The sequence below is a fragment of the Sus scrofa genome, chromosome 6 (assembly GCF_000003025.6).
Source record: "Sus scrofa isolate TJ Tabasco breed Duroc chromosome 6, Sscrofa11.1, whole genome shotgun sequence".
Lineage (NCBI taxonomy): Eukaryota > Metazoa > Chordata > Mammalia > Artiodactyla > Suidae > Sus > Sus scrofa.
This window is the reverse complement of record NC_010448.4, coordinates 32,569,484-32,595,268: the sequence shown is the minus strand read 5'-3', so window position 1 is coordinate 32,595,268 and position 25,785 is coordinate 32,569,484. Positions and strand designations below refer to the sequence as shown.

Genomic DNA, 25,785 nt, shown 5'->3' with positions numbered 1-25,785 from the left:
CTGACAGTAACCCTGGCCTCTACCTACTAGATGCCAGTAGCAACCTCTCTCCCCCACCAGTCATGACACTCAAAAATGTCTCCAGACATTGCCCCCTGGAGGTCAAAACTGCTCCCACTTAACCATGAATCTAGAGGTGGATGCAAGATACAGCAAGTGAAAAAAGCAAGGTGCAAAATAGTTACAGCAGGCCCTTTTTGTTTAAAAAAAAAAAAAAAAGTGTATTGGGAGTTTGGGATTGGCCTCTGCACCCTGAGGTCTATGAAATGATTGGCCAACGGGGACCTGCTGTACAGCACAGAGAACTCTACCCACTATTCTGTGATCATCTATGTGGGAAAAGAATCTGAAAGAGAATGGATGTGTGTACGATTATAATTGAATCACTTTGTTGTACAGCAGAAATTATCACAACCTTGTATATCAGCTCTACTTCAATAAAACTTTCAGAATGAAAAAAAAATTTAAATGTGTAAACAGTGGTTACATTAGAGGAGGCTAGATTGAAAGGGTAAGCAGGGGAGTATCTTAACTTTTTCTTTTTCAAAAACCAAAACCAAAAGAAACAAACTAAAACACTCTAGTTAGGAAAAACTAAAAAGAAGATACACACAGTCAAAATAGTCTGTATAGCTAATTAATAGGGTTTAATAGGAAATGCACAAATTTTCCACTTCTTGACCTTTTCTGAGTTATCAAATTCCTACAGAATCTCCTGGAGAAATTTGTCACACATACCAGAACAACCCCACTCTTCCTTGTCTCACTGACAATATTTTCTTCCACTGCTCCTAAAATACTACGTTCTACTGGCAAGCGTCCTTCTGCAGACTCATATCACAAAAGTGGATTTTATGTCATCAGTTTGTCCTAATTTCTTTTTATTAGTGTTCTTCATACATTTAGCTATTTGTCTTCAAATATTTGAGCTGACTGTCCACTCTTGCATGTTCTTTGAAAGTTCCACCAATGCTTGCTAATGCCCCTTCCAGCTCCCAGTTACTGGGAATTAAGCTGTCTTATGCTTAATTTTACTCTCCAAATACATCTTTTAGAATGCTCTTAAAAAGTCCTTTCAGAGTTATTTATGTATTTCTTTTTCTTTTTTTCTTTTTACGGCTGCACCTTTGCACATGGAAGTTCCCGGGCTAGGGGTCAAATCAGAGCTGCAGCTGGTGGCAACACCAGATCCGAGCCAACCTACTTCGCAGCTCACAGCAGCGCCAGATCCTTAACCCACTGAGCGAGGCCAGGGACTGAACCTGCGTCCTCATGGACACTATGTCGGGTTCTTTACCTTTTGAGCCATAATGGGAGCTCCCAGACTTAGTTAAATCTAAATGTTTTAAAATATTTACAAGCAACGCCATAGTATTTTAATTCTGACTGTATACTAGTAAAGTAGTTAACTGGCATGGCCACAAAGAATGAGATATCCTTTACACAGCTTTCTCATTGACTGAGGAATTACTTGGCCCTCTTTACGCAAAGGCCCATGAACATCGGCATGTATAGATGCTTGATTGATGCATCCCAGACATACATATTTCACAAGGTCATCTTCAAAGAAAAGGCCAAGTTTGCTTGGCTTTATCAGCGCTTCCTGATAAAGAACGCTTTCTATCTGCCGTTTATGCCATTATTACAAACCTGGTTGCCTGAGAGCTCCTGTTGACAAATAGCCAAGGTTCACGAAAAAGGAAGAGTTACCGTATGTTGACCCCGCCAGGACTTGTGCTAAGCTTACTACGAATTTTCCAATTCAACCCTCTAAATAACTTTCTGAATTAGGTACTATTATACCTCATGTTAGATGAGAGTGAGTCCATGGGCCATGGAGCTGGCTGGTGACGGCTTGATGGGGAAACTGTGCCCTGGGGAGCCAGGTGCCACCGTGGCGGAAGCACGCACTGACGGAGGAAAGGGGCTCTGAGCTCTCCACCGCCACCATCCCTCTTCAGCAAAAGCAACTCTCTTTTCATTTGTTTTATACGTTGAGATTCCTCGCAACATTTCTTTCTTTCTTTCTTTTTTTCCTTGTAGGGCCACACCCGCGGCATATGGAAGTTCCCAGACTAGGGGTCGAATCAGAGCTATAGCTGCTGGCCTACACCACAGCCACAGCAACACGGGTTCTGAGCCACATATGCGACCTACAGCACAGCTCACAGCGATGCCGGATCCTTAATGCACTAAGCAAGGCCGGGGATCAAACCTCCGTCCTCATGGATACTGATAGGGTTTGTAATCCTCTGAGACACAATGAGAACTCCCACATTTCGTTTTTTAAAAATTGGGTTTCCCTGCAGTGGGGAAAGTGTGCAAAACCACCCCTGAAGGATAGTGGTAATGGGGTCAAGGTCTTGCCAAAACTTAGAGCCATGCACACAGTCTTCAGATCCCAAAACTGCTGGCCCCACCTTTCTTATCTCCCACAGGACAATACATCAAGGACCTCTGAAATATTTTCAGGCAACCTCTGAACCACATAATCAATGCATCAAAATGTGCTAGCATTTACCATGGTCCACAGTTATCCGATAATAACTTCCTATGTGTGAGGATTACAGTATAAGAAGATTAATGGTTAAAGCGTCTCTTTAGAGATTCAAGTTCCTTTAGGGCCACCGATTATTAACAACTTCCTTGAGGAACTTGGCCATCCTTAACAGCTCCAATCATTTTCTATTAAAGAAAAAAAAAAGTACCCTTTAAAAGACACTTCCTTTGATCTTAGGATTTCCACTTATCAAGAGAAAGATGTCAGCTCAGTTGAAAAGTATTAATTGGGAGTTCTTTGGTGGCTTAGCTGGTTAAGAATCCCATGTTGTCACTCCTGTGGCTTGGGTCAGGATAACTGCTGTGGCCTGGGTTCGATTCCTAGCCCAGGAACTTCCTCAGGCCATAGGCATGGCCAAAGGAAAAAAAAAAAAAAAAAAAACGGATTTATTGAGCACTTACTATGTGCCAGGCCAGAGAAGCCAGGCCAGTATACTAATTATATATCTTTGAAAACTGGAAAATTACCATGTGATTCTTTTAAATATCACTGTAATTAAATAAAATTTAGAATGGATTAATAAATTGACAAAGTATAAAGCAAGAATAATCCATATATATGTATATACCTTCAAAAATAGCTCACAACTTTTCCTAGAATTAATGACATCAGAAGGAAATGTATAACCATGATATAGCCCTAAGATATTTAATGCATTTTTGCAAATCATTGTCTCTTAACTTATTACAGTTAAGCCTTGAAAGGTTTACCAATGATCACTAAAAGACAAAGTAGCGAGTGGGTTATAAGAGATTGCTATTATCACGTTCAACAATAAGGACTGAATGCTGGTAGCTTTTCTGATACCTCTCACAATTACGTTTAATTTTACTTTTTTCTTTTTCTTTTTTTTCTTTTTTTTTTTTTTTTTTTGTCATTTTAGGGCCACACCTGCAGCATATGTAAGTTTCCAGGCTAAGGGTCGAATCAGAGCTGCAGCTGCCAGCCTAAAGCCCAGCCAGAGCAACCTGGCATCTGAGCCAAGTCTGCGACCTACATTGCAGCTCATGGGCAACACCGGATCCTTAACCCACTGAGCTAGGCCAGGAATCGAACTCACATCTTCATGGATACAGTCAGGTTCATTACCGTTGAGCCACGATGAGAATTCCCAATTATGTGTTACATGGAGAGTTCATCTGCATCAGTTTCTAAATTGTTCATCCTTTGGAAACAACTCATTCTCTCTTCTTATCTCATTCTGTCTTCTAATTGATAACATTAGATAAGGGCTTCTCAACCTCAGAAGTATTGACATTTTGGTCTGGATAATTCTTTGTTGAAGGAATGCACCCAATTCTTTGCTTGCAACCCCGGAGCACTCTAGATGTTTAACAGGCTCTCTGGTCTCTACCTTCTAGGTGCCAATAGCCTCCTCTCCCCCACCAGGTTGTGCAACCAAACGTCTCCAGATGTAGGCAAGTGTTCCTTGGTGGCCAAGCCTCCCGACCCCCATGAACAGCTTTATCACACAAATACAATAGAAATCAACTTCTTGAGGGGGAGGAGGAAGGAGTGTCCACAGTTCTGTCTGTGAAAACAGACACAATGAAAATATTTTATGAACACATATGCATAAACAAGATTCAAATGGTGATAAATACTGTTAAAAAAAATACAGGCTGTACAAAAAAACATTATTCAGGACAGGTGGCCACATTTGATTAGGTCAGCAGGAAGGGTCTCTCAAAGATGACTTTTGAGCTGATACCTAAAGAATGAAGACAAGCCAACCATGAAATGAGAAGAAAGTATGTTCCAGGCAGAGGGAAGAGCACGTGCAAAGTCTGAGGTGGGAGAGAGTGTTTGGCAAGTTTGAGAAATAAAAAGGACACCCATAGAGGTGGAAGCCAGGTAGACAAGGTGAACAGCAAAATGCAGTGGGTTTGGAGCAGCGAGAATGGGCCAGATCATGCAAGGTGGGGACATCAGGAAATGCTTTCCTGAAGGGGTCACCCACTGAGCTAAGGTATAAAGGAAGAGTAGAAGCCACATAAGTCAGAAAAAAGAGACGGGTATCCCACACAGAGAGGAAGATCATAAACGAAGTCCTGTGGCCTAAGGTAGCACTTGCGGTAAGAAAAGGAGGGGTCGGCATTACTGGCCAGGAAAGGCCAGGCTGGCCATGAAGCTGGCGAGGCCAGTAATGGCCATGAGTAACAGGTTTTGTAATCCACCCCGGATTCCATTCAGGATGTAGAAGGATGCCATTGAAAGTTTAAAGCTCGGTACTCGTCTAGTGAGGTAATTCATTCCAATATGCATTAACCGATCATACTTCATGGGCAATCCATTAACTGTGTACAACTTGGATTTAATTGTAAATAGTATGACGATAAAGATACAGCCTAATGCCTCAACCTGTGCTTTGAAGAGTACTCGAGGATGAATTTTTGCTATCAGAGAAGGTCATTCAGAATAGGGAGGTCATGAACTTCTCAGAACAGGAAGCACCTCGCCTTCTATTTGCCGGGTAAGTACCATTCAACAACACCTTTGCTCAACAATGCCTTGCTGGTTTGTGTCTGTCTTGGTTGGGGGAGTGTTCAGCTGAGGCTTGCTTCTCTCTCTACTGATGAAAGAACCTCTTTGTCTTTTTTTTTTAATATATATTTTCCATGCTTAGTTTTTTTGTTTTTTTGGCCATGCCCTAGGCATACAGAAGTTCCCAGGCCAGGGATCACACCTGATCCACAGCAGTGACAATGCCTGATCCTTAATCACCAGGCCACCAGGGAACTCCTGTCTTTTGATTTTTTTAAAAAACAGGAAACCAAGGAATGGATATTTCAGGTCTCAGTCCTTCCTTCGTTCTCTGAAACTGCCTAAAGCCCAATCTACTACTGAGCATTAATTGAGTGAAGGGTTAAACATCTGAATAATTTTATATTAAAAAGGAAACTTTAGATCACTAGCATAAATTAAAAACTGAGATCCATGGTACTCAGAGGGATGCCAGATAAATACCAAGTAAAGTATTTTAAAAAATCCCATTATAGTCTCTCTAAAACCAGGGATCTGCCTAAGGTCCTGGGCCAGAGTTCTGCTTTTGTCTTTTTGAAAAAGGATGAAAGAGGTGTGAAAGACTTACTAGCCCCTTGACTTAATCAAGATCGAAAGAGATCAAAAAGGTGAAAAAACATCCCTACTGCGTAAATCCCTGTGTTCTATTATCATGTCTCTATTCCATAAGGGTATGTGGGTTTTGGGGGGATGGGGAGGGGAAAGGCAGGATGAGGTTTGCTCCTATTTGTTAAGCCAAGAAAACTCTACCTCCTCTCCATATTTTGGCTCCTACTTTCAGGCCTGAGGTAAGGACCAGTTCCTCCAGAGTGAATTTCCCTTTCCCTCCCATGCCTGGCATTTATCTTCTCTCTTTCACTTCGAGTAGAACATCCTCCTGCATTGGGTTTGGTTCCTTTTACAAATGTAAGATATAAGCTTTCAGATGTAGCTTTACATTTTAAATATCACACATGATTCTATTTTATTTATTTATTTACTTAATTTCATTTTATTTTTTATTTTTTGCTTTTTAGGGCCACACCCACGTGGCACACGGAGGTTTCCAGGCTGCCAGCCTACACCACGGCCACAGCAACGCCAGATCTGAGCCTCGTCAGCAACCTACACCACAGCTTATGGCAACGCCTGGATCCTTAACCCGATGAGCGAGGCCAGGGATCAAACCCGTATCCTCATGGATACTAGTTAGACCATCTCCCCTGCGCCATGAAGGGAACTCCCTATTTTATCTATTTTTACTCAGTACTATGGTGCTTACTTCCATCTGCACTGATTTTATCACAAAGGATTTTTAAAAGTCCCATATGCAAATGTTTTAATGCCCCTCTCATCTACATTTACAAATAAATATTCTCCGTAATGATCCAATGTTGGGTTTTCATAATAAAAGATAACATCTAATTAAGAGGCAAATAACCCAAATATATTAGCGGCCGTGATTAAATAAACACATTTTCACTATGCAGCTTTTTAATCAATATTTCTTGAGAAATGGAGTAATTAAACAATTATCAGCAATACAATCGCTTTGTGTTAATAAGTATCAGAGAACTACACATAGGAAATTCAGGCCATTTATTTTATGCTCAATTATTTAGTTATGTCCTATAGTGATGTTAAAATTTTATTTCCAAATAAACAATCAATCCATACTTATGCATAGCTAGCATATTCCCAACCCCAAAAGAACCTGAAACAAATATAGTTATGCCAAATGCATACCGATGATAATTATAGACCTACGTACCATAAACTCCATAGTCATCAAAATATCTGCACTGAAATAGATAATTTTTACTTAATAACTACTCTCAGGGTTATAATCAAACATACATACTGATGAAAGTTTTGTGAAAAACAGTCTTCCCCAAAGTTAATTAATACTTTCTCAGCAAAATAAAAATTTTTAAAGGAGTTTTTTATAAAACAATGGTATTCTCTCATATACCCCGTAACTCCTTTGTTTTGCCAAGGAGTCAGCTCCAAGTTTATTTTATTCAATCCTAAATACAAATTTTCAAGAGGAATTCCATTCTGACACCTGTTGATACTTTAAAGACACCCTCCCATTTTTATTTTGTAGTCAAGGTGTGCTCTCAATAAAGCACATCCTTTCATTATCCTATCATTCATTCATATGTTGGACAAAGAAAATATTTGAGAGTCTAGCATATTCCAGCCCGGACACTCTTCCAGGCCTGAGGATGAGAGTAGCCAATGAGACAGGTGAGGGCAGAGGACAGGCAGTACACAAGCAAAGGGCACCATTTCCAAGAGCGACACATGCTGTGAAGGCAAGGAAGTGAGGCAGTGGTACGCATCCCTGTAAAAACCATTTACGCCATCAGGCCACTTTTATTTGGGAGACTGAGTAATATAAAAGGGTGTGTCTACTGTCTCTGATCCCCCCAGGGGAAGTACTGCCAATGCTACAGGAGATTCCAACTGCAGATACACATGTTAAAAGCAAGATACAGGGAAATACAGACTAACTTTTTAATAACACTTTTCCTTGAATGTGATAAATCGAGCAAATAATCACACGTCACACTTCACAAGAGCTAGCTGGGTTTTGTACAAGTTCAGAACATGCTCCTTCTTGAATACATGATCCTAAAGTAAACTCAACCTTTCGGACGCTCATAGATTTGGGATCAGTAGGCATTTCTAGGCCAAGAATAGAGAATATTTCTTTTAAGCTCTGTATGGTCCAAGGCTGTTCGCTCTACCAAGAAAGGGAGCTGAGAAAATGTCTGTGGCCTGGGTGTTTGGGGCAGACAAGTGTCAAGGTGCAGTAACAGCCCAACTAAAGTCGACTTTGAACAGCGGGCCTCTTTGAAGCAGTAATCAGACTCTGAATTTTTGCATTCCATGGAAGAGACACGGCTAATCAAGAAATCAATTTTTAAAATGATTCGTCTCCAATGATTCAGAAAAATAAATAGCACTTAGTAGGTGCTCAGGAAATGTCTGCTGAAGTTAATAGGGTTTCAATTTGCAAACGTGGACGTTGCAGATAGGTTCCATTCCATGCAAAGTGCATTATTTTGCTTATGTGAGCCGTGCCTTTTCTGGTTAACTTAAAATAAAAATACGTTTCAACCATAACTTGGCCAAAAATAAACATTACTGAAGTAATCATTCAATTTGTATGAAAAATTGTTGGTTCCCCCAATGGCTACGTGGTAATCGTCCTGTGGAATTTAACTCTGCAGCCTCTATTGACAATGGCAATGAACACGTCCATAACAATAATAAGGGCTTGTTTTAATAGAACGTTCCACGCATTAAACACATTAATGACCCATGAAATAACTGTTTTATCTGTAACACATTAAGCGACACTGCTAAAACAATGTATTAATTGAAAGTCTGCTATTTCTCTTAGTGTTAGATTTTGGAAAGTATAAAAACGGCATGAATGTTATTTCGTGAAAACAACAATAACTCAAAATTAGAGCCATGCTAAATGACTGTGTGAAAACTAAAAAAAACTTCTAAACTAAGCTTGGTAATCTTAGAAGTATTGTTTTGATACGTTCCCATTTTTCTGATCAAAAATGATGTCTTATGACTTCAGAGCTTTATGATTATTTTAAAAGCTGATAACTTTTCTTCTCTATGTGCATACCTTCTACAGGACTTTTTTTCCCCCCTCTTATTCTTTCTTTAATAAGTACAGAGACTGCCATACTCAAATTTACCTCCCTTACTTGCATCTTTTTCAATTTTCGAATACCATGTTCGATGTGACGAGAGCACCAAAAGCATTGTCTATAAATATGTGCTCTCACAATTAAGTCCAAAGCGATATCAAACAGAAGATGTCGGTCCTCTAAACATGAAATATAATGCATGAAGAAAACGTACGTGAATTATCAGTGTGTTTCATAAATTCTCTTTTGGGGGGCATACAAAAAAATATCAGACTAGAGACAATTATTTTACTGTCTGTTTCCTGGATATCAAAGAGAATTTTGAAATTCATCAAAGCTAACCTTCTGTTATGTACAACAGGCTAAGCTGAAAAGAATGTTAACAAGTTCAATTTTCATTCAATCAGCACTACTGCTCTCTGAAATGTTTCATTGCAGGAAAGAAATAAAAATAATCTATATGGTAATTATGAGGATGAATCCCCCAGTAACTTTCAGCTACATGAAAGGTCAGTTCTATTCAAGATATTTTATCAGTCTCCTGCACATACTCCTGTCCTGTCATTTTAAATCTGAACAGCATTTTATTTTCCCATTTACAGCTACCTGCAGAATTAAGTACTTAAGCCAAATAAGAAAAAAAAAAAAAAAAAAAGAAAGAAAGAAAGAAATGTTGAATGCTGGCAAAGGCTATAATAGCATAGAGATAAATCGTTCAGCTGCTCTCTCTCAAGCCTCTAGGGCTGCAGATTTTTCTTCTCCTGGTGCACTGTGGGTATTCAAAACTTGTTCAACATGATTTCATTTCATTTCAGGCACTGCCTGAGAAAACTAAATTACAGAATCAATCATACAGAAGGTCAGAGTGAGACTTCATTACAAGTATTGCATGCTTGCATGAATATCTTTCATTTATGACTGACCCAATATGTCACAATAGCTGTCTAGTAAAAATAATCCACTTTCTGAAATTGATGTACTACTGATGTCAGTGCTACTCAGCAGGCTGGGCAGATTATAGAGAGGTGTTAAAAAAAAAAAAAAAAAGACCCTTTGGAGCGCACGTTGTAGATTTTTAGGATTGCAATCTTTTGTAGATTAAAATAATTTCCAGATGATCATCTGAACTGACAATAATGCTTAGAGGTAAAGGATTTTTAACCAGACCATTACTGCTGATTTCGTCCTGCCAACCACATCCTGTTTTAAAATATACGTATCCACAACAAGCAAATCAAGGTTGTTCTTTGAAGTCACAAATGCATCGACTTTCCATGTTTTTCAACAATTCGCTTTTGAATACCGGGGCATTATTTGCATATTTTGAAATGGCAATGTTAATCATTAGACTCTTTTTAATCTCCCCCTTTCCTTTTTTGTCCTTGCTTTCTGGGTTTTTTTTTTTTTCTTTTTTCTTTTTTTAAAATCTAATGACACACATTTAAGGAAGATAAACATGTTGTGCTGGTCGCCAACAAAAAAACACAGCTAATCAGTAATGTGACAAACTGTCACTCTTTCGAAAGGAAAACCAATGAAGCTCTGAAGAAAAGCTGGTTCAATACCACATAAACAAGCTGGCTTTTCTCCGTATATGATGGTCTTAATTCACCATGGCAATCCTCAACCGACAGCCATATTCATTTGAATAATAAAACTTCTTACTTGCATAAGGTATGAAATAGCCAGTGCACACTAGGAAGCCGAATGCATGATATATCAAGTATTATTTATTATTTTTCTGGTGACCTTCCTAAGGGAAATCTCCGAGGAGCTGCTGGGGTGCATTATGATGTAGCCAGCCACCTCGGTACCCGCAGGGAAATACAGAAGAACCTTGACATAACCTATTTTTAACCATGCCTCTGGCGATTCTGAATTCAAGTTTATAGGTGAACATGTCAGGTAGTACACAGAACAAAGCCGACGACACATTGTATTCATCATAATTCTGTCCCGGTACATTTTATTTTTTTCCAACATTTGTGATTTAAAATCCCATGACATTTCTTCAAGGTGAAATTCTACTAGAATTTTCAACAAGATTGGTTTGTTTCCAGCCCAAAGAAATATCATTCGGGTTCAGCAAAACTTCAGAAAGGCACCAATAAATGTGATGAGGTCCATGTAAATACCATGACAACAGCCTGCACTTAGCTGGAGTGCTTATACTTTTAAAAATCAATGAAATAATTCAACTGCTTTAGTGATTAGCAATACATTACAAAAGAAGCATTAAAAATTGAGTCCTCTCTCCCAATGCCAGTCCGTGAAAGCATTGTTCTTTAAGTGTATGTGAATATCATAATTATTTTATGATTCCATCTTTAGTTCTTTCCAATATAGTAAATTCAATTGACCATGAAATGAAATTTCATAGTCAAAATGCCTCCTTTACACTTTTTTATAGCAGCAATAACAGTTTTATAGCTTTAAGGCAAGGTAATTCATCAGATGTTTAATTTAAAGGCAGATTCTTATATTATTAATAAATATTTACCAATTTAATAAGGCACACATTTTAGCATGCATTATAGGGTCTTTTAACTATTTCCCTAACTTAAATGAGCCTGGCTGAGCATCTATGAATGATGGTGAACCTTGGGCAAACTCCCTTGGTGACTAAACACCCTTTTTATTTTTATTATTTTCCAGGCACAACCCTGCGAGCCTGACGGTAGAGGAACAGAGGACAGAACCCTCCCTTCCAGTGTCAAAGGGACAAAAATGTAAGAAAGTCCACAGGAAACAATTATTTGCGATGGCAAGGAACGTTTATGAATACTTAATGACCCTTTCCCGACTGTTCCCTGCATTCTTTTCTAACAAGAAAAAAAAGTGAAAATAAAAACCCCGATGTGCAGCTCAAACACAAAAGATCACAGGCAAAGAAAATTATGTTGCCGCAATCCTATTTGGGAAAGTAATCTTATATTTCAGAGCGCACACTGAATCTTTGCACCGCTAATCCACTACATATTTTGCAATCATCTGTTGTTATCTGGGGAATTAACAATGAAACCAATAAACATCACTGGCATGGTCATAATGTGCAGAGAAATATGTAAACAAGCAATAGGATTTGTTTTTTTGTTATACCAACACATCTGTTTCATTTGATCCCAACAAACTATTAATCTTGTTTTAAAATGTCTGCTTTCGTACCTCACCTAGATAGACCCAAATGCCTTATATACTATGGTGGAAAAAAAACAATCCCAGCAGAAGAGTTTAAAATACTTAAGCAGATTTACTCTGGTGATCGCTGACTATAATTGCGCACTAAGAAAAATAGAACCAAAATTATTGCATTAGCAATCTTGGCTCTCTGGAGTGCCTTCTTCGGTGTTTGCGGTAATAAATAACACCATTAGGTATATTTCACACAATAACCTGCTCTATATGTTCCTCTGCTGGTTATAAGCAATTATTCTTTCTCCCTTTGTCCAGATCACAGTCTGATATTTCATTTCAGGTAGCAGCAAATCATGTGTCCTAAACAGGTTATAAGCCAACAAATGCAAAAAACCTAGGCACCTGATAAGGGCTTTCATTTCTTAAAAACCAAAACAAAACAAAACCAAAAAAACCGAAAGAAAAAAAAAACACCTCTCCTGGGCAGACCTTCAACTCAAGTACACGTCTTTGTTAAACCCAAGGCAGGGAAGGTTGGCTGTTTTCAAACCAATGAATCAGCCTTAGAAATCATTTCAAACCAGAAGGATCATGTTGGGTCATCCTCTTTCAAGTAACTGTTAACCAACCCAACACCCTCTTGTCCAACACCAGGGACTCATCCCGAACCTATATTTAAATGGCACTGGGAAGAACAGTCCACCTGCTCACCGGGAGACAGGCATGCACGGACGAGAACACGGGCTCTCAGATCGTCACCCTGAGAAGTGAACACAATAAATAAAACACTTTCAAGCAGTACATCTGCTGCCTACCATGTGCAACCCACTGCTGTGAAGCACGCCGTCTTGTTCCACGAGATTCCTTGAGATGGTAATGGAAGGAAGATCCAGGCTTTGAGGGGGAAACTGGGGTGTGAATTCACTTCCTTGGGAAGGCAACGCATCGCTGAGGCCTTGAAACGGTAGAAGTACATCAGGCATGCCCAGGGCGGGGTCTGACTCTGGAGGTGGCGTGATTGGGGGTATTTCAAACTCCTCATCCCCGAGACTTGGTGTGTGGAATGTCTGCTAAAAGGAAACAAAATACACGTATCTTCATCTTCTGATCCTGTTATCTTATTTCTCCTGGGCGGGAACACATGCAAACACTATAGAGCGAGGCCCAATATTTATTTCTCAAAGGAAAACATCTTAAAACACAGACTTCCATATATAAAGTTTTGCTGATCATTCTGATTAAAGATTTAAGTCTCATTATCATATGGTTTTAATGGAGTATCAGTATTAACAGTTTTTTAATGCGTACTTAATTAGCAACATCTGTCTCTGTTGTTAGTTGGAGCACCAGCGACATTAGATTTGGCTATATAACAAATTGCCACTTTATTGATATGTTAGTGAAACAGCTCAAACGCTTACATTATCCACATGCTTCATAAAATGCTGACGCTTTTGTGGTTCACACACACGTTAGGGCAGAAGGGAACATTACACATATTTACTTTCTGCCACAACATGTGAAGCAAGTCGTGTTAACTGTATGGTTTGCTTTTTTAATTTCCTTATTGGTTTATTCTCAAGTGCAATGAATGCTTCCGTGGAAACTGGTACTATTTGTAAGAGCGCATTTTACATAAGGATTATCAGAGCCTACATAGCCAGTGCTTTTATCCGAATGCGAAGGAGGGCTATTTTCTTTCATGTGAAGATTTTGATATATATTTATCAGAACACTTTTCTGCCCGTCCTCAGCTTTTAAAGACTATAGAACAAGCATTGAGAGATATTGATAGAAATGTACTAATGCTATGGATGCTGCTCTTTTCCTTAGACAAGTGTTCTTTCTCAAGACCTAAGTAGATAATGGACTGCTTTCTTGACTGCTTAAGAGTCTTAAAGATAGTGTTTTCACACAGGGCCTTGGGATGTAAATCAGGGCTGTTTTGCAGAACCCCACGAACCACCTTTCTTAAAAGAGAACTTAGATTTCTGTGGGGGGACAGGTCAAGGTCTAGAAAGAATATCCTCTTTGGTAGGGTGAAGGGATTGGGGCGGAGGGGCTCAGATATTTTTAGTCCTAGCTCAGCGGGTCAACATTATAGTTCATTTATTATTAATGGTACTTTTGGAAGAATGAATCGGTGCAAGATAACTTGAATCTGCTATAATTGGTTAAGAGAACTAATTAAGAGTTGAAAATCATCATGCATCAAGCTATCGATAATGATAAAACTTAAACACCATTTAAGAGACAATAGAAACAAACTCAAGGGAAAAAAATTTTCTTGCATATAGAACCCATCAACGGCTACTTGTATCTCATCGGAAATAAAGAGGTCACAAGCTATGGGAGTGTATGGCTGGACAACTGAACATCTTGAGGTTCTTAGCAGATTCAACAGATGCAAAACCTCTGAGCATCATAACACATTGGAAAGCTAGAATGAAATATGAGATCTTCTGGCATACTTAGTCTAATAACAACCCCTCCAAAGATGTCACTTTCTTACTGGGGTACCCCGAGTTCTCAAACACAAAGGGATGAATTGGCCACAAGCGTTGTTGGCTAATGAATGTAGCCCTATGGCTGCATTTGCCGTTATTTTGGCACTAATGTGGTCTAGTAACAGATGCAACTGTAATTTGTGACTCATTTGCTACCCCATTACTGCTTAATGAAATCTAACATATCACATTAACAATACGGATAAACACTCATTCTTGATATGTGGCATTTGGCTGTTTTCATTACCACTGTAATTAACACTTGAAATATTATTTCAATAAATATTTAAAGTACTTTAAAAATGGTCAGGGTAATCATGACACAGACAGAAAACATAACGCAAATGTGTGAATTTCAAACTCAGAGTGTCTTAGTCCCCATGGTGCTATCTATGGGGTGATAGCTATGGGAAGGGAATTGGTTTCAGGCACAATTTTGACTTTACAGCATCAAACCTCAAGTCTTCCTGAATTAGTCTGCACTCATTAAAATGTTGAAAAATCAGATAAATTTACTTTTAATGCAGTGATTGGGAAATCAGGCACATCCTATAATGGAGTGCAGTAACACTTGGGCCTCATTTTTGTTCAAGAAAAGATGTACAGTGAAATCATTACATAAGATTACCTTTTAAATGCTAACATAAAGCATGCCTTATGCTAGGCAGTCAAAATTAAGGAGGTTTTCAGGTTTTTTTTGGTTTGTTTATAAATAAGGAGATGTATTTTATACATAATATGTCTCTCCAGCATATTTTTAAAGACAAATTAATTTTAAGCTAGAATTTAAAATATCACTATTTCATAACCTAATAAAACAATACCATAAAATTATATAACTAAGAAAATGCTAAACTCTTAAATGACTTTCCTTGAGTGGTAAGACATTAAATGTGAAGTTAAGCATTCCTTAGAGAAAAGAGTAATCAAAACACTGGCTATCTAAAATTATAAAAATAACCATGTATGGCATCAACCAAAAAAAGACACTGACTTTTGCAGCGATGCCATAGGACCAATATCAGATTAATCAGCTAGAATTTATATGATTACTTTTTATAGATATTGACTTTTCAGTGTTTACCTTGTACATGTTAAAGTAGTATGTACATGGTTAAATACCATCTGTACTGAAATGTTCAAAACATTTGTTCCTTTTGATAAAAATGCAAATCTGGAGAACTGTTGTATCAACATATAACAGCCAATGTCTGACACGGTGAATTATCACAGCTGGAATTAAATTGTCTCTGAACAGCTGCTGGCAGAAGAGCTTTCATCAATGTTTGATTCAAATGTAGGGAAAAAAAATCCTACAGAATGAAACATCATGTTGTCCTTACAGATGGGGTTTGTGCTCATTATCACAAACAACACAGCAGCCAGTGCCAAACAATATTCCCTTATCTAGGCAGTCTTCTTGGTTAGAGATGATGGTCACTGCAAAAATGGTTCATCTACCAATATCCTTAGTTCTTGCTTCCCCACTTTTTCTGATAATTTCTCCACGTTAATTTCTTTCATATCACTTGCTTCCCGGTACCAAGATCATTTACAAAGCCATTATGATTTTCATTCTCTGGGGTCAGGCTGGTTCCGCATCCTATATCTGAATGTATTTGGAAAATGAAGACTTTATTATAGGACCCACAAGAGGAAATGTTCCATTTGGACCAATTGCATTTCTGCTTGCTCTTGGTTTAAAATCTTAATCTCACACGGTCCACCATTTTTAGGAAAACAGTCCTTGATCTAATCAAGATTGAGGCTTTTGTTTTTTGTTTTGTTTCTTCCTGGAGGGCAGGTCAGTGTGACTAGACAGCAGCCCTAAGTCTAAGGAGGGGATACAGTGAAAACAGCAACAAAGAGACGTGTCCATGTGTGCTGGTAAACTTCAGACAAACCCAGAGCCATCATGGGGCTGCCTTTAGATTCCATTGCTCTGTTTTCCCAGCTATCACTAAGTCTTAGAGCATGCCCACTCATTCATTTATTCATTCATTCATTACATTTTTACTAAGCATCTACTACGTGCCAGGCACTGTACTCAGCTGTGAGGATCTAACAAAAAATAAAACACATTCTACATCACTCCCACAGAAGACCCAAGAAACTATAATACCATTCTGCCACACTATTCCCAAACCATGGCAACTTAATGAAGTTATCCCCAGAGCTATGTGAAGTTTAAGTATTTTCTATTTGAAGTCCCTTCCATCCTAGTTTCCAAAATAACCTCTTATCTGTATAGACACCAATATAGTTTGGACAGACAGATTTTCTATCCTTTCTTCTACATTTACTTTTATTTGCATCTATATTCTTTTCATCAAGAGATATGTGTGTGAATTACTGTCTGTAACAGCCGATGGACAAGGGATCAAGGCCTGTCAGGTTATTTTCTCTTCCAATAGGTTTTTCTCATTTCTCCTCCAAAGTCATTACCTTGTGCCACGTAAGAGCAAGATAAATTCGATACTTTGCTTTTCCCTTCCAGCCTTTTAAATGATCTAAATACCGTACAAAACATGAACAAACACATTAAAGCAGACACCTACCTCGCTGGCTGCAAAGAAAGCGTTGTTGGCCTCAGCCATATTCATGTAGTTATTGTTATTTGCAAACTGAAAGAAAACAGATTGGTTTACGTTAATATGCAGCACCGTAAAGAAGAATTCTGGGGGTTTACGTAATGCTCAGATGGGATTTGGAAAGAATACTGATGCTATGAGATAAAAGGGTGGTTTGACTCGGACCAAATGGGAACTGTGGCAGGTTTCAGAGCACCATGCTATATATATGCTGTCGCTTGGTGCCCTCTGAAAAATAAAGCACAGAGTTAAGCTAACGCAATCATTCTAGAAAATGATGTTGTTTCTCATCAAGACCAATAGCGAAGGGAGAGAACTGCAAACATTTGGCCAACTGGTCACTAGTGGGTGGTGTTTATCGAACTGGCATTTGTCAGAGGGTAGAAGGAAAAGAGTTTCCAAGAAAATCACCTTGACACATTTTTTTAAAGCATGTTGGGATTTCATAGCTTACTTTTCAAGAACAGATGTCACAAGTGTGGGTAGGTTAAAATGTGAATTAAAGTGAAGAGAATCCAATTCCCGGGACTCAAATTCTTTTTTCTCGTGAATGGGGTGTGGCATGAATGTAAATAAATAGTAAGACTAAAGAATATTTTTTAAATTTCCAAGCAGAGTTTCAAACCATATCTCTACCCATCAGAGCTGTTGAAAACAGTGGTATTTAATCTCTCAATGTAACATTAAGTGCAAAGAGGTTTAAAAAGTAAGCGGGATCCTATGAACACAGCAATTTTTACTTAATTCCCTGACACAATAGCCCATTCATACCACCACAAATAAGACTGTATCAGCATTTCAGACATAAGCTCTTTACTTCTAGAGACCTGTTATCAAAATGTAAAACTTGGATTTTGGCAAAAAATGTATTTTCAGGTTCAGATGGTCTAAGCAGGCACGTTTTGTTGCTTTAAACATTCTGTTATCAGTCTGGCAATATGGAAAGGCTCTGTGAGCTTAATTATCTGGAGCTCTATTATTTTCATGATTTTTAAATGGCAAAAGAATGCCCTTCTTTGTATAAACTGTATTATTTCCTTCCTTTCATCCATCAAATAACATATAGGTTTGGTCCCCAAAGGGTGAAATGTATGTATCCATTCTCTACTATAAACAGAGGTAGTAATTATTTAAAGTAATAGGCACAATTTTCCCAAAGAGATAGATAGCTAGCTAGAGAGACAGAGATTCACAGACAGATAAATCTAGAGAGTAAATATAGATACAGACACATAAACATGAGAAACCCAGTAATCCTCCTTCCAATAAACCTGCAAACACTTATTTCCGAGGGGCTCTCAGACCCTGACTCTGAACCTGTAGGATTCGTGCACAGAAGCGGGATTGACATGCAACACTTTATCATGTCAGGGATCCAAGAATGAAGCAGGATTTATACCGAAGACTCTAATGGTTCCAGAACGCTGCTATGGTCCGCAGATGCAAAATCCCACCCTGAAAAACGACATCTAAGTACATACTCACACAATGAGCCCTCAGATTCATTTGGATAAGTATCTTTATAAGAATTTCTGAAAGATGCACTTGTTTGCGCTTAAGAAAGACCTTTATCTAGTTTCTCTGCAGGCATGTGATGTCAGAAACACGTGGTGATGGCTTCACAGATGTATACTGATCTCCAAACTCATCGAGTTGGGTACATTAAATATGTGAAGGGATTTTTTGGTATGTCCACCATATCTTCACAAAATGTTTTTAAAAAGATTAAAAAAAAAAAAAAAACCCATGAGCAAAGTACGTGCACATGCACACATATTTTCTCCCACTTTTCTACAGTGTTAAATATACACAAGAGAAAGGATAGGTTTTTGTCTTGGAGGGTTTGATGAATTAATGATCCTAAAATTAAGATCTCGGGCCTCCATTTCAAATGTTCTTTGGGGGTTCTGTGAGAACTTGGGTCGCGATGTGTATTCTGTGTACCAGTCCTTTTCCCCAAACCTCCCTACAGCCTGTACCACAACTTTACTGTTATTTAAATGTAGTTTTTTTTTTTTGCAGGGGAATTAGAAATCCATTTAAGGCAAACAGCTCATTATCAGAGAGTATTTTTTAAGATTAAACTCACTTATTATCTAATAGCACCTAAAACAACAAAGAAAAATAAAATGGCTATTAAACTAAGGGCCTAAACAATTCAAAAAACAAATTAAGCTTAGAGTGAAATAAGAACTGGGTTAGAAATCCTCTTCTGAACAGTTAGTATGCGAATGTAATTACTGAAGAAACTACAGCTAATCAGCTGTGAATTGTATCCATTAATTAGTATTTGCCCTGGAGAAATGAGAAAAATCAGTAACAACGCTGGCACGGCGTGTGCTGATGAGCCACGCGACGGCCGCGCCGCAGTTACTCAAGCAGGTGGCTCCAGTGGTCCACGTAATTTGAAAAGCTCTCACCTGAAGTACTGAGCTGGAATTACAAAGCACTCCTTGCATATCTTTTGTATCTATATAAGGCCGTAATTAATGGCTTTTAATTTGGAAACACTTGGCGATCAGGCGGGAACAGTTATAAATCATCTCAAAGAGAAGCAAAGATTTCTGTTCTGCTTGGGTGAAAATATCTCCTTTACAAAGATGGTGTCAAACACCTTGCAGGCAATCATCTCCTGTGCAGGTGGCTGCGCTTCTGGTTTAGAGCAGGAAAGTAGTCAGAGAAATACAGAATGCCCAGTTCAATCTGGCTTTCAAAAAACAAACCAACCAAAAAAACCCACTTCTTAAAAAGTATAAGTATATTCTGGAGTTCCCGTCGTGGTGCAGTGGTTAACGAATCCAACTAGGAACCATGAGGTTGCGGGTTCGGTCCCTGCCCTTGCTCAGTGGGTTAAGGATCCGGCGTTGCCGTGAGCTGTGGTGTGGGTTGCAGACGCGGCTCGGATCCCGCGTTGCTGTGGCTCTGGCGTAGGCCGGTGGCTACAGCTCCGATTCGACCCCTAGCCTGGGAACCTCCATATGCCGTGAAAGTGACCCAAGAAAATAGCAAAAAAGACAAAAAAAAAAAAAAAAAAAAAAAGCAGAAGTATATCCCGTGCAGTGTTTGGGATATACTTACACTAATATATATATATTTTTAATTTATTGGGCATTCAAATTTAACCAAGTGTTGTGTGTTTTTATTTGTTATATCCGGTCACCCTACTACGGAGTGATGAACCTGAGCAGGAAGAAAGGGATGCCGCTTTTCTTTGTATTTACCTCATCTGGTAATGCTAGCTTAATTTTATTTATTTTGTTTTAAATGATGATCTCTGAATCTTATTTGTTTTGTTTTGTGTAAGAACAGATCCGATTCGGAGAGAAAAAAGTGATCCTTTGGCGGTAGAGTTCTAACATAATGACCTCCGAACAATTAACTTTAACTGAATTGTGTACACTCAAATTTACTTGATGTTCTGAGACCATGCCATCGTAAACACATTAAATTACCCAAAAACCCTAGGTCCACAAGGGAAGGGCCCTCAGCTGTGTTCACCACCATCTCCCCCAGAACTAACAACAATGCCTGGCATATTGTGAGCCCCCCCAATATTTGTTGAAGGGAGTACAAGAGGGAGAAAGGTCGATCACATTTTAACTTCATAAAGTTAAGATGACTGTATCATAATCACCATTCTAACTGAAGCGGTTTTATCACTTAGCTTTTGATGATGATGATGAGAATGGTAATACTGGCAAAGTCCTCCACATGCATTATCTCATTTAACTTTCCAGAGGGGGACCAAATGTAATTTATTCTCCCGACAACCAGTTAGAGAAATGTCCTTACTGGCCCTGTTTTACAGATGAGCACACTGAGACTTCTCGGGGTCAGAAAATGGCAGCTTTCTATGATTCTTTCTTGCCCCAAACCACAGATTCAATCATGGAAATCTGACATCACTCCTCCCTCACAATCTGTATGATGTACTTCCAAGCGCCACAAAAACTTGAATATTTCACTCAGTGATCAATTTTAAAACTTTATTTTTAATCATCTTACCCAAAGCTGGAGTTTTCCATAGGCGACCTCAAAGTATCTAAGTCTGGTAAAATGCTCCTCAAGAAAAGGGTTCCAAAGTCCAGTAAGTTTGGGAAAGGCTGCAGATCACTCCTCTCGCTTAGATGAGTCACAATGCTCACCATAAAGTTAAAGGCTCTGAGAAGTCCTGCAGTTTACTCTTCAGTAAATATTTATGTGCTTACAATGTGCAAGACACTGGAGACAAAATGACGAAAAAGATAGTAAGGGTCCTACCTGGATGAAGCTGACATTTCTCCATAAGTGGGAGACAATAAGCTCTTCACCCCCAAATTTGCTGTGGAACACTTCCTTTTTGTGTCCCCCACAACATCCTGTGGGAACACCCTTTGGGAAACCTATTCCAAATGCTTTATTGACAATACTATCTTCTTTTCCCTGAATCCTCCTTAAAAAAGCTGATATCTTAATTTCACATCATGGTAAAGTTTATGCATTGTACAAACCAGCTAAACATAAATTTCTAAATTATGCATGTTAAGTCACCTTAATTTGGCCTATTTCCCAACTTTCTGGCTGGTAACTCTCCACTGATGTTCCTTCAAAGATCCCCTGCCCAACGATATAAGATTCTTCCATGTGATTTTAAGACTCAAAACAAAAATATTTCACATAAAGAATTAGCAGGTTAAAGAGTTAACTACTCTAAAGAGCATTTTAAAACATTATGAAAGAAACAGGCCACCTCTAATGGTTTTAAGGACCATATCTATGTAGGGAGACGGTCACTGTGAAGCAGGGGCATTTATGAGGTGCACTGGTGATGATGGGTCCTTTCCAATTTGATTGGCTCTGATAGACATGCTCCCCAAAGATAGAATCCCCAAAGATATCATTATAAAGCAGAACTAAATTACTCTGCGTGTTGAACTTCTGTATCTTAATGATTTCACAAAAGAACATCTTCATTGTACTTGGAGGTAGATTTGGTTTTGCTGCTTGATGAGTAATTATCACTTCGGCAAATACAATTTATGAAGGACATCCGTTAACAAGGAGCATTGCAGGATTGAAAAAACATTTATTAAAGGCCGTCGCGTCCGTGGCCCGGCTAACCATGTGAAGTGCCAGAGGAAATTAATGGAGAGTGTTAAGTCTAGCTCGTCCAGCACAAGGCTTGGAAGACAGTGGAACAGCAGACAATAACCCATCTGTAATCACAAGACGAATACTTCAGCTTGATGAGTCCACACAACATCATTTTCACTGAAATTATTTTGACACCCATGTGAAGAACTGTATAGGCTTCTAATAAAGCAGCATTAACTACAGGGTATCAAATGGCTGAAGAGCACAAATTTAATCCTGAAAAAAAAAAAAGATAATCCTTCCAATTCTCCTTTCTTTTTTCCCATTAGATTTGTTAGCAGACACCATCCAATTTGATGCCTCAGTAAGGACATCTGTCAAGTTGCTTACACAAATGAACTGCGCCACCGTGGATCAAGTGCACCAAGCATGGTCGCATGGTCTCATGACGGAGAAGGCTGCCGTGCTAAGTTCACACACTCTCCAAGGCTCTGGTAACCACCCCGTGGAAAAGAACTTCCCAGAGATAATCAGGTTTTAACCATGTTCAGCAGTGGTAATCTGGTCTAAGATACAAAGCCCCAAAGAGTGAACACAAGCCCAATACGGCGAATGATAATGATAAATGGATGGTCAGAGGGGTGGATCTGGAGCGACACCTCAGGAAACAAAGAATGACTTAGTGAATAAAGTCGGTCTGTGCCAAAGGTCAGAAAGTCCACAACAGCCTAGAAACAAAGCAACTGCAAGCCGGGAGACATAATTAGCAGAACACACATATATACCTGCGATTCGGCTAATTATGCAATTATATACAGAGAGAATGATATGCACACACACATATAATCATATACACATGTACATACATACATGCGCACACATGCATTAACAGTTCAAATACAAAGCAAGATTTTTTTTTTTGAGGAAGTAAACTTTCCAAAATATCATTTGCCTTCGCATATGCTCTAAGTCTGTAATTATCTCCCGAGCACCAGACTCATATATACAACTGTCCACAGCTCTTCCCCTTGGATGGCATCAGGCATCTCAATCATATGAGCAAAACTGAATTCCTCATTTCCCCCCACCCACCGCCTTCCCCATCTCCTTTGATGGGGAAGTGACTCAGTTCCGGTGACTCAGGCCAAAAAGCATCCTTGAATCCACTCTTTCTCTCGCCCTTCCTCCACCACATCATCAAAAGATTCTGTTGGCTCATCTTTCCAATTATATCCAAAGCTGACCGCCTGCCACCCCCTCCACGGGACTCACACAGGCCCAAGCCATCCGTCTCCTCCTGGATTCTGCTGTAGCCTCCTGGCAGGTCCCGCCAGCACTGCCGTGCTCCCCCCAGAGTCTATTCTCAGCCCAGAGCCAAAGGGATGCTTTGAAAATCCAAGTCAGATCACATCCCTACTCTGCTCAAAACTTTGCGATGGCTTCCCATTCATTCAGGGAAGAAGCCCAAGTCCTTACAATGGCCTATTTCTTCTCTGAGTCTCACCAGTGTTCTCCCTGCGGGCTTATCCTACCCCCGTCCTGCCGCTGGCCTCCTTGCTGGTCCCTCAAGACCTGCAACACATTCCCATCTCAGGCCCTTTGCACTGGCTGTTTCCTCTGGCCAGATTGCCGTGGCTCCAAGTGTCCCCATGGCTTGCCCACTCCCCTCCTGTTGAGTCTTTTCTCAAATGCCACCTTCTCTCTAACCATCACAGAAGACGTCTTTGCAGCCCCGGCTCCACACCCAACAGGCTACCCTTCTTTCCGATTGATTTTTTTCCATAACCCTTTTCAACATATTTATTATCTTTCTCCCCCCACTAGACTGTAAATTTAATGAGAATAAGAGTGCGTTAACTACTGTTTACTCTGACGTCCCAGTGCCAGAGTGTTTGATACATAGTAGGTGTCTAATAGATCCCAATTAAACAAACAGAAGAATTAATTTCTAGATGCGAAATGATGGTGCGTCGAACAGTCCTCCCAGCCAAACAGAGCAGTTCAAGTGAAAAGGACAAACCAAGCATCCATCACCAGAGGTCTCTCTACAAACCATACCTATGGGAAGACAGTCATAATAGGAAGAGTTATATATTCTAATAAAATGAGTATTTTATTTTATTTTTTTTTGTCTTTTCTAGGACCACACCCGAGGCATAGGGAGGTTCCCAGGCTAGGGGTCGAATTGGAAATACAGCTGCTGGCCTACACCACAGCCACAGCCATGCGGGATCCAAGCTGCGTCTACAACCTACACCACGGATCACGGCAACACCGGATCCCTAACCCACTGAGCGAGGCCAGGGATCAAACCCACAACCTCATGATTCCTAGTCGGATTTGTTACCCACTGAGCCGTGACAGGAACTCCCGAATATTTTAAACACTAGAAATGCCTAGCTTGAAAAGAATGCTTTAGTTTAGGAAATGCATGAACTCTTTTCTAGAAAAGATATAGAGGCCTAGGTGGGAGGAACTAGAGTGGTAAGAATGATTGCCTTCAGTGGCTTGACAACAAGACGGGATGAACAACACAGATTCCAGCCCACAGGCAAAAGAGCTCACAGAAGAGAAAGCCAACAGCCTAACATCGACGGGGCAAGAATCAGAGCATTAAATTTGATGGTTGATTTCTTTTCTCATTGAAAATACTGTTTCTTGAAATGTTTGCCTTATAATCTAGGTCAGATTCTCGCAGTGGGGTGCTAGGGAACCCCGGATTAATCAGATGCTGGTTAATGCGGATGATGTGATCCCGCCCCCCTAAATTTTTTTGTGTGTGTGTGTCTTTTTGCCATTTCTTGGGCCACTCCCGTGGCATATGGAGGTTCCCAGGCTAGGGATTGAATCAGAGCTGTAGCCGCCAGCCTACACCAGGGCCACAGCAACGCGGGATCCGAACCATGTCTGTGACCTACACCACAGCTCACGGCAACGCTGGATCCTTAACCCACTGAGCAAGGCCAGGGATCGAACCTAAACCTCATGGTTCCTAGTGGATTTGTTAACCACTGCGCCATGATGGGAACTCCAAAAATTTGTATTTTTTTAGGCTTCTCAGGAACTCGGAAACACACTCATATTTGAAAACTATAAACTCAGTTAATTTTAGGCTAATGGCTGGAAATTTCTTTAAAAAAAAAACAAAAAAACAAATCTTTCCATTCATCTGGTTCTGATCTTACCGAAATGCTGATAGAGAGCAGGCTCTATTGTTTAGTCACACAGACTTGGTTCCATTCTTTATAATCTCTCCCTACCTTCCTTGCTTGGAGAAAAGGTAATCACTTGTGAGGTGATCCTAGCCCTCCTCCCCCCCTCCCCTCCCCTCTCCTCCCCTCCCGACCAGGAGGAAAAGACAGAAACGTATTCAGTTGGACCCGTAGGAAATGCAAGTTCCACTGTTAGATTTTTCAGCACGTTCTGTGGACCCACACAGGCAACAACAATGCTTAAACATATGGCCTCTACCCAAACAGGGAGGCCTTTGGATTTTCATGATCTGGACATATTTGAGTCTGTGAATTGCATAGCCATCTGGACTAGTTAGAAGTAGCAAAGGAGGAAAAAAAAAAAACCCTCGACACCCTCTCAAACCCAGCAGCACTTGTTTTAATATCAGAAAAACAAATGTAAGTAGCAGAGAGGATATGAAGCCTCACAGATTAAGTTTTCTTTTTAGCAGAAATGGAGCCGTTTGGGGAACTGGCCCAGCAACCAAAGCATCACCAATATTT

At 39.6% G+C, this 25,785-nt stretch overlaps 1 protein-coding gene across 4 annotated transcripts in view; it reads right to left on the bottom strand.

The window, feature by feature from the left end:
* Positions 1–25,785, bottom strand: part of TOX3 (TOX high mobility group box family member 3) — a 117,238-nt gene that overhangs the window by 14,655 nt on the left and 76,798 nt on the right. For 2 of the 4 annotated variants that reach the window (XM_021094181.1, XM_021094177.1), the window contains exons 2-3: positions 16,943–17,008; positions 12,693–12,947 (exon numbers count right to left, since the gene is read on the bottom strand). In XM_021094181.1, the coding sequence (XP_020949840.1) occupies positions 12,693–12,947; positions 16,943–16,987 (300 nt within the window). In that variant the 5' untranslated portion in view covers positions 16,988–17,008. The remainder of the gene's footprint in view (positions 1–12,692; positions 12,948–16,942; positions 17,009–25,785) is intronic. The other 2 variants (XM_021094180.1, XM_021094179.1) reach the window with 1 other exon arrangement.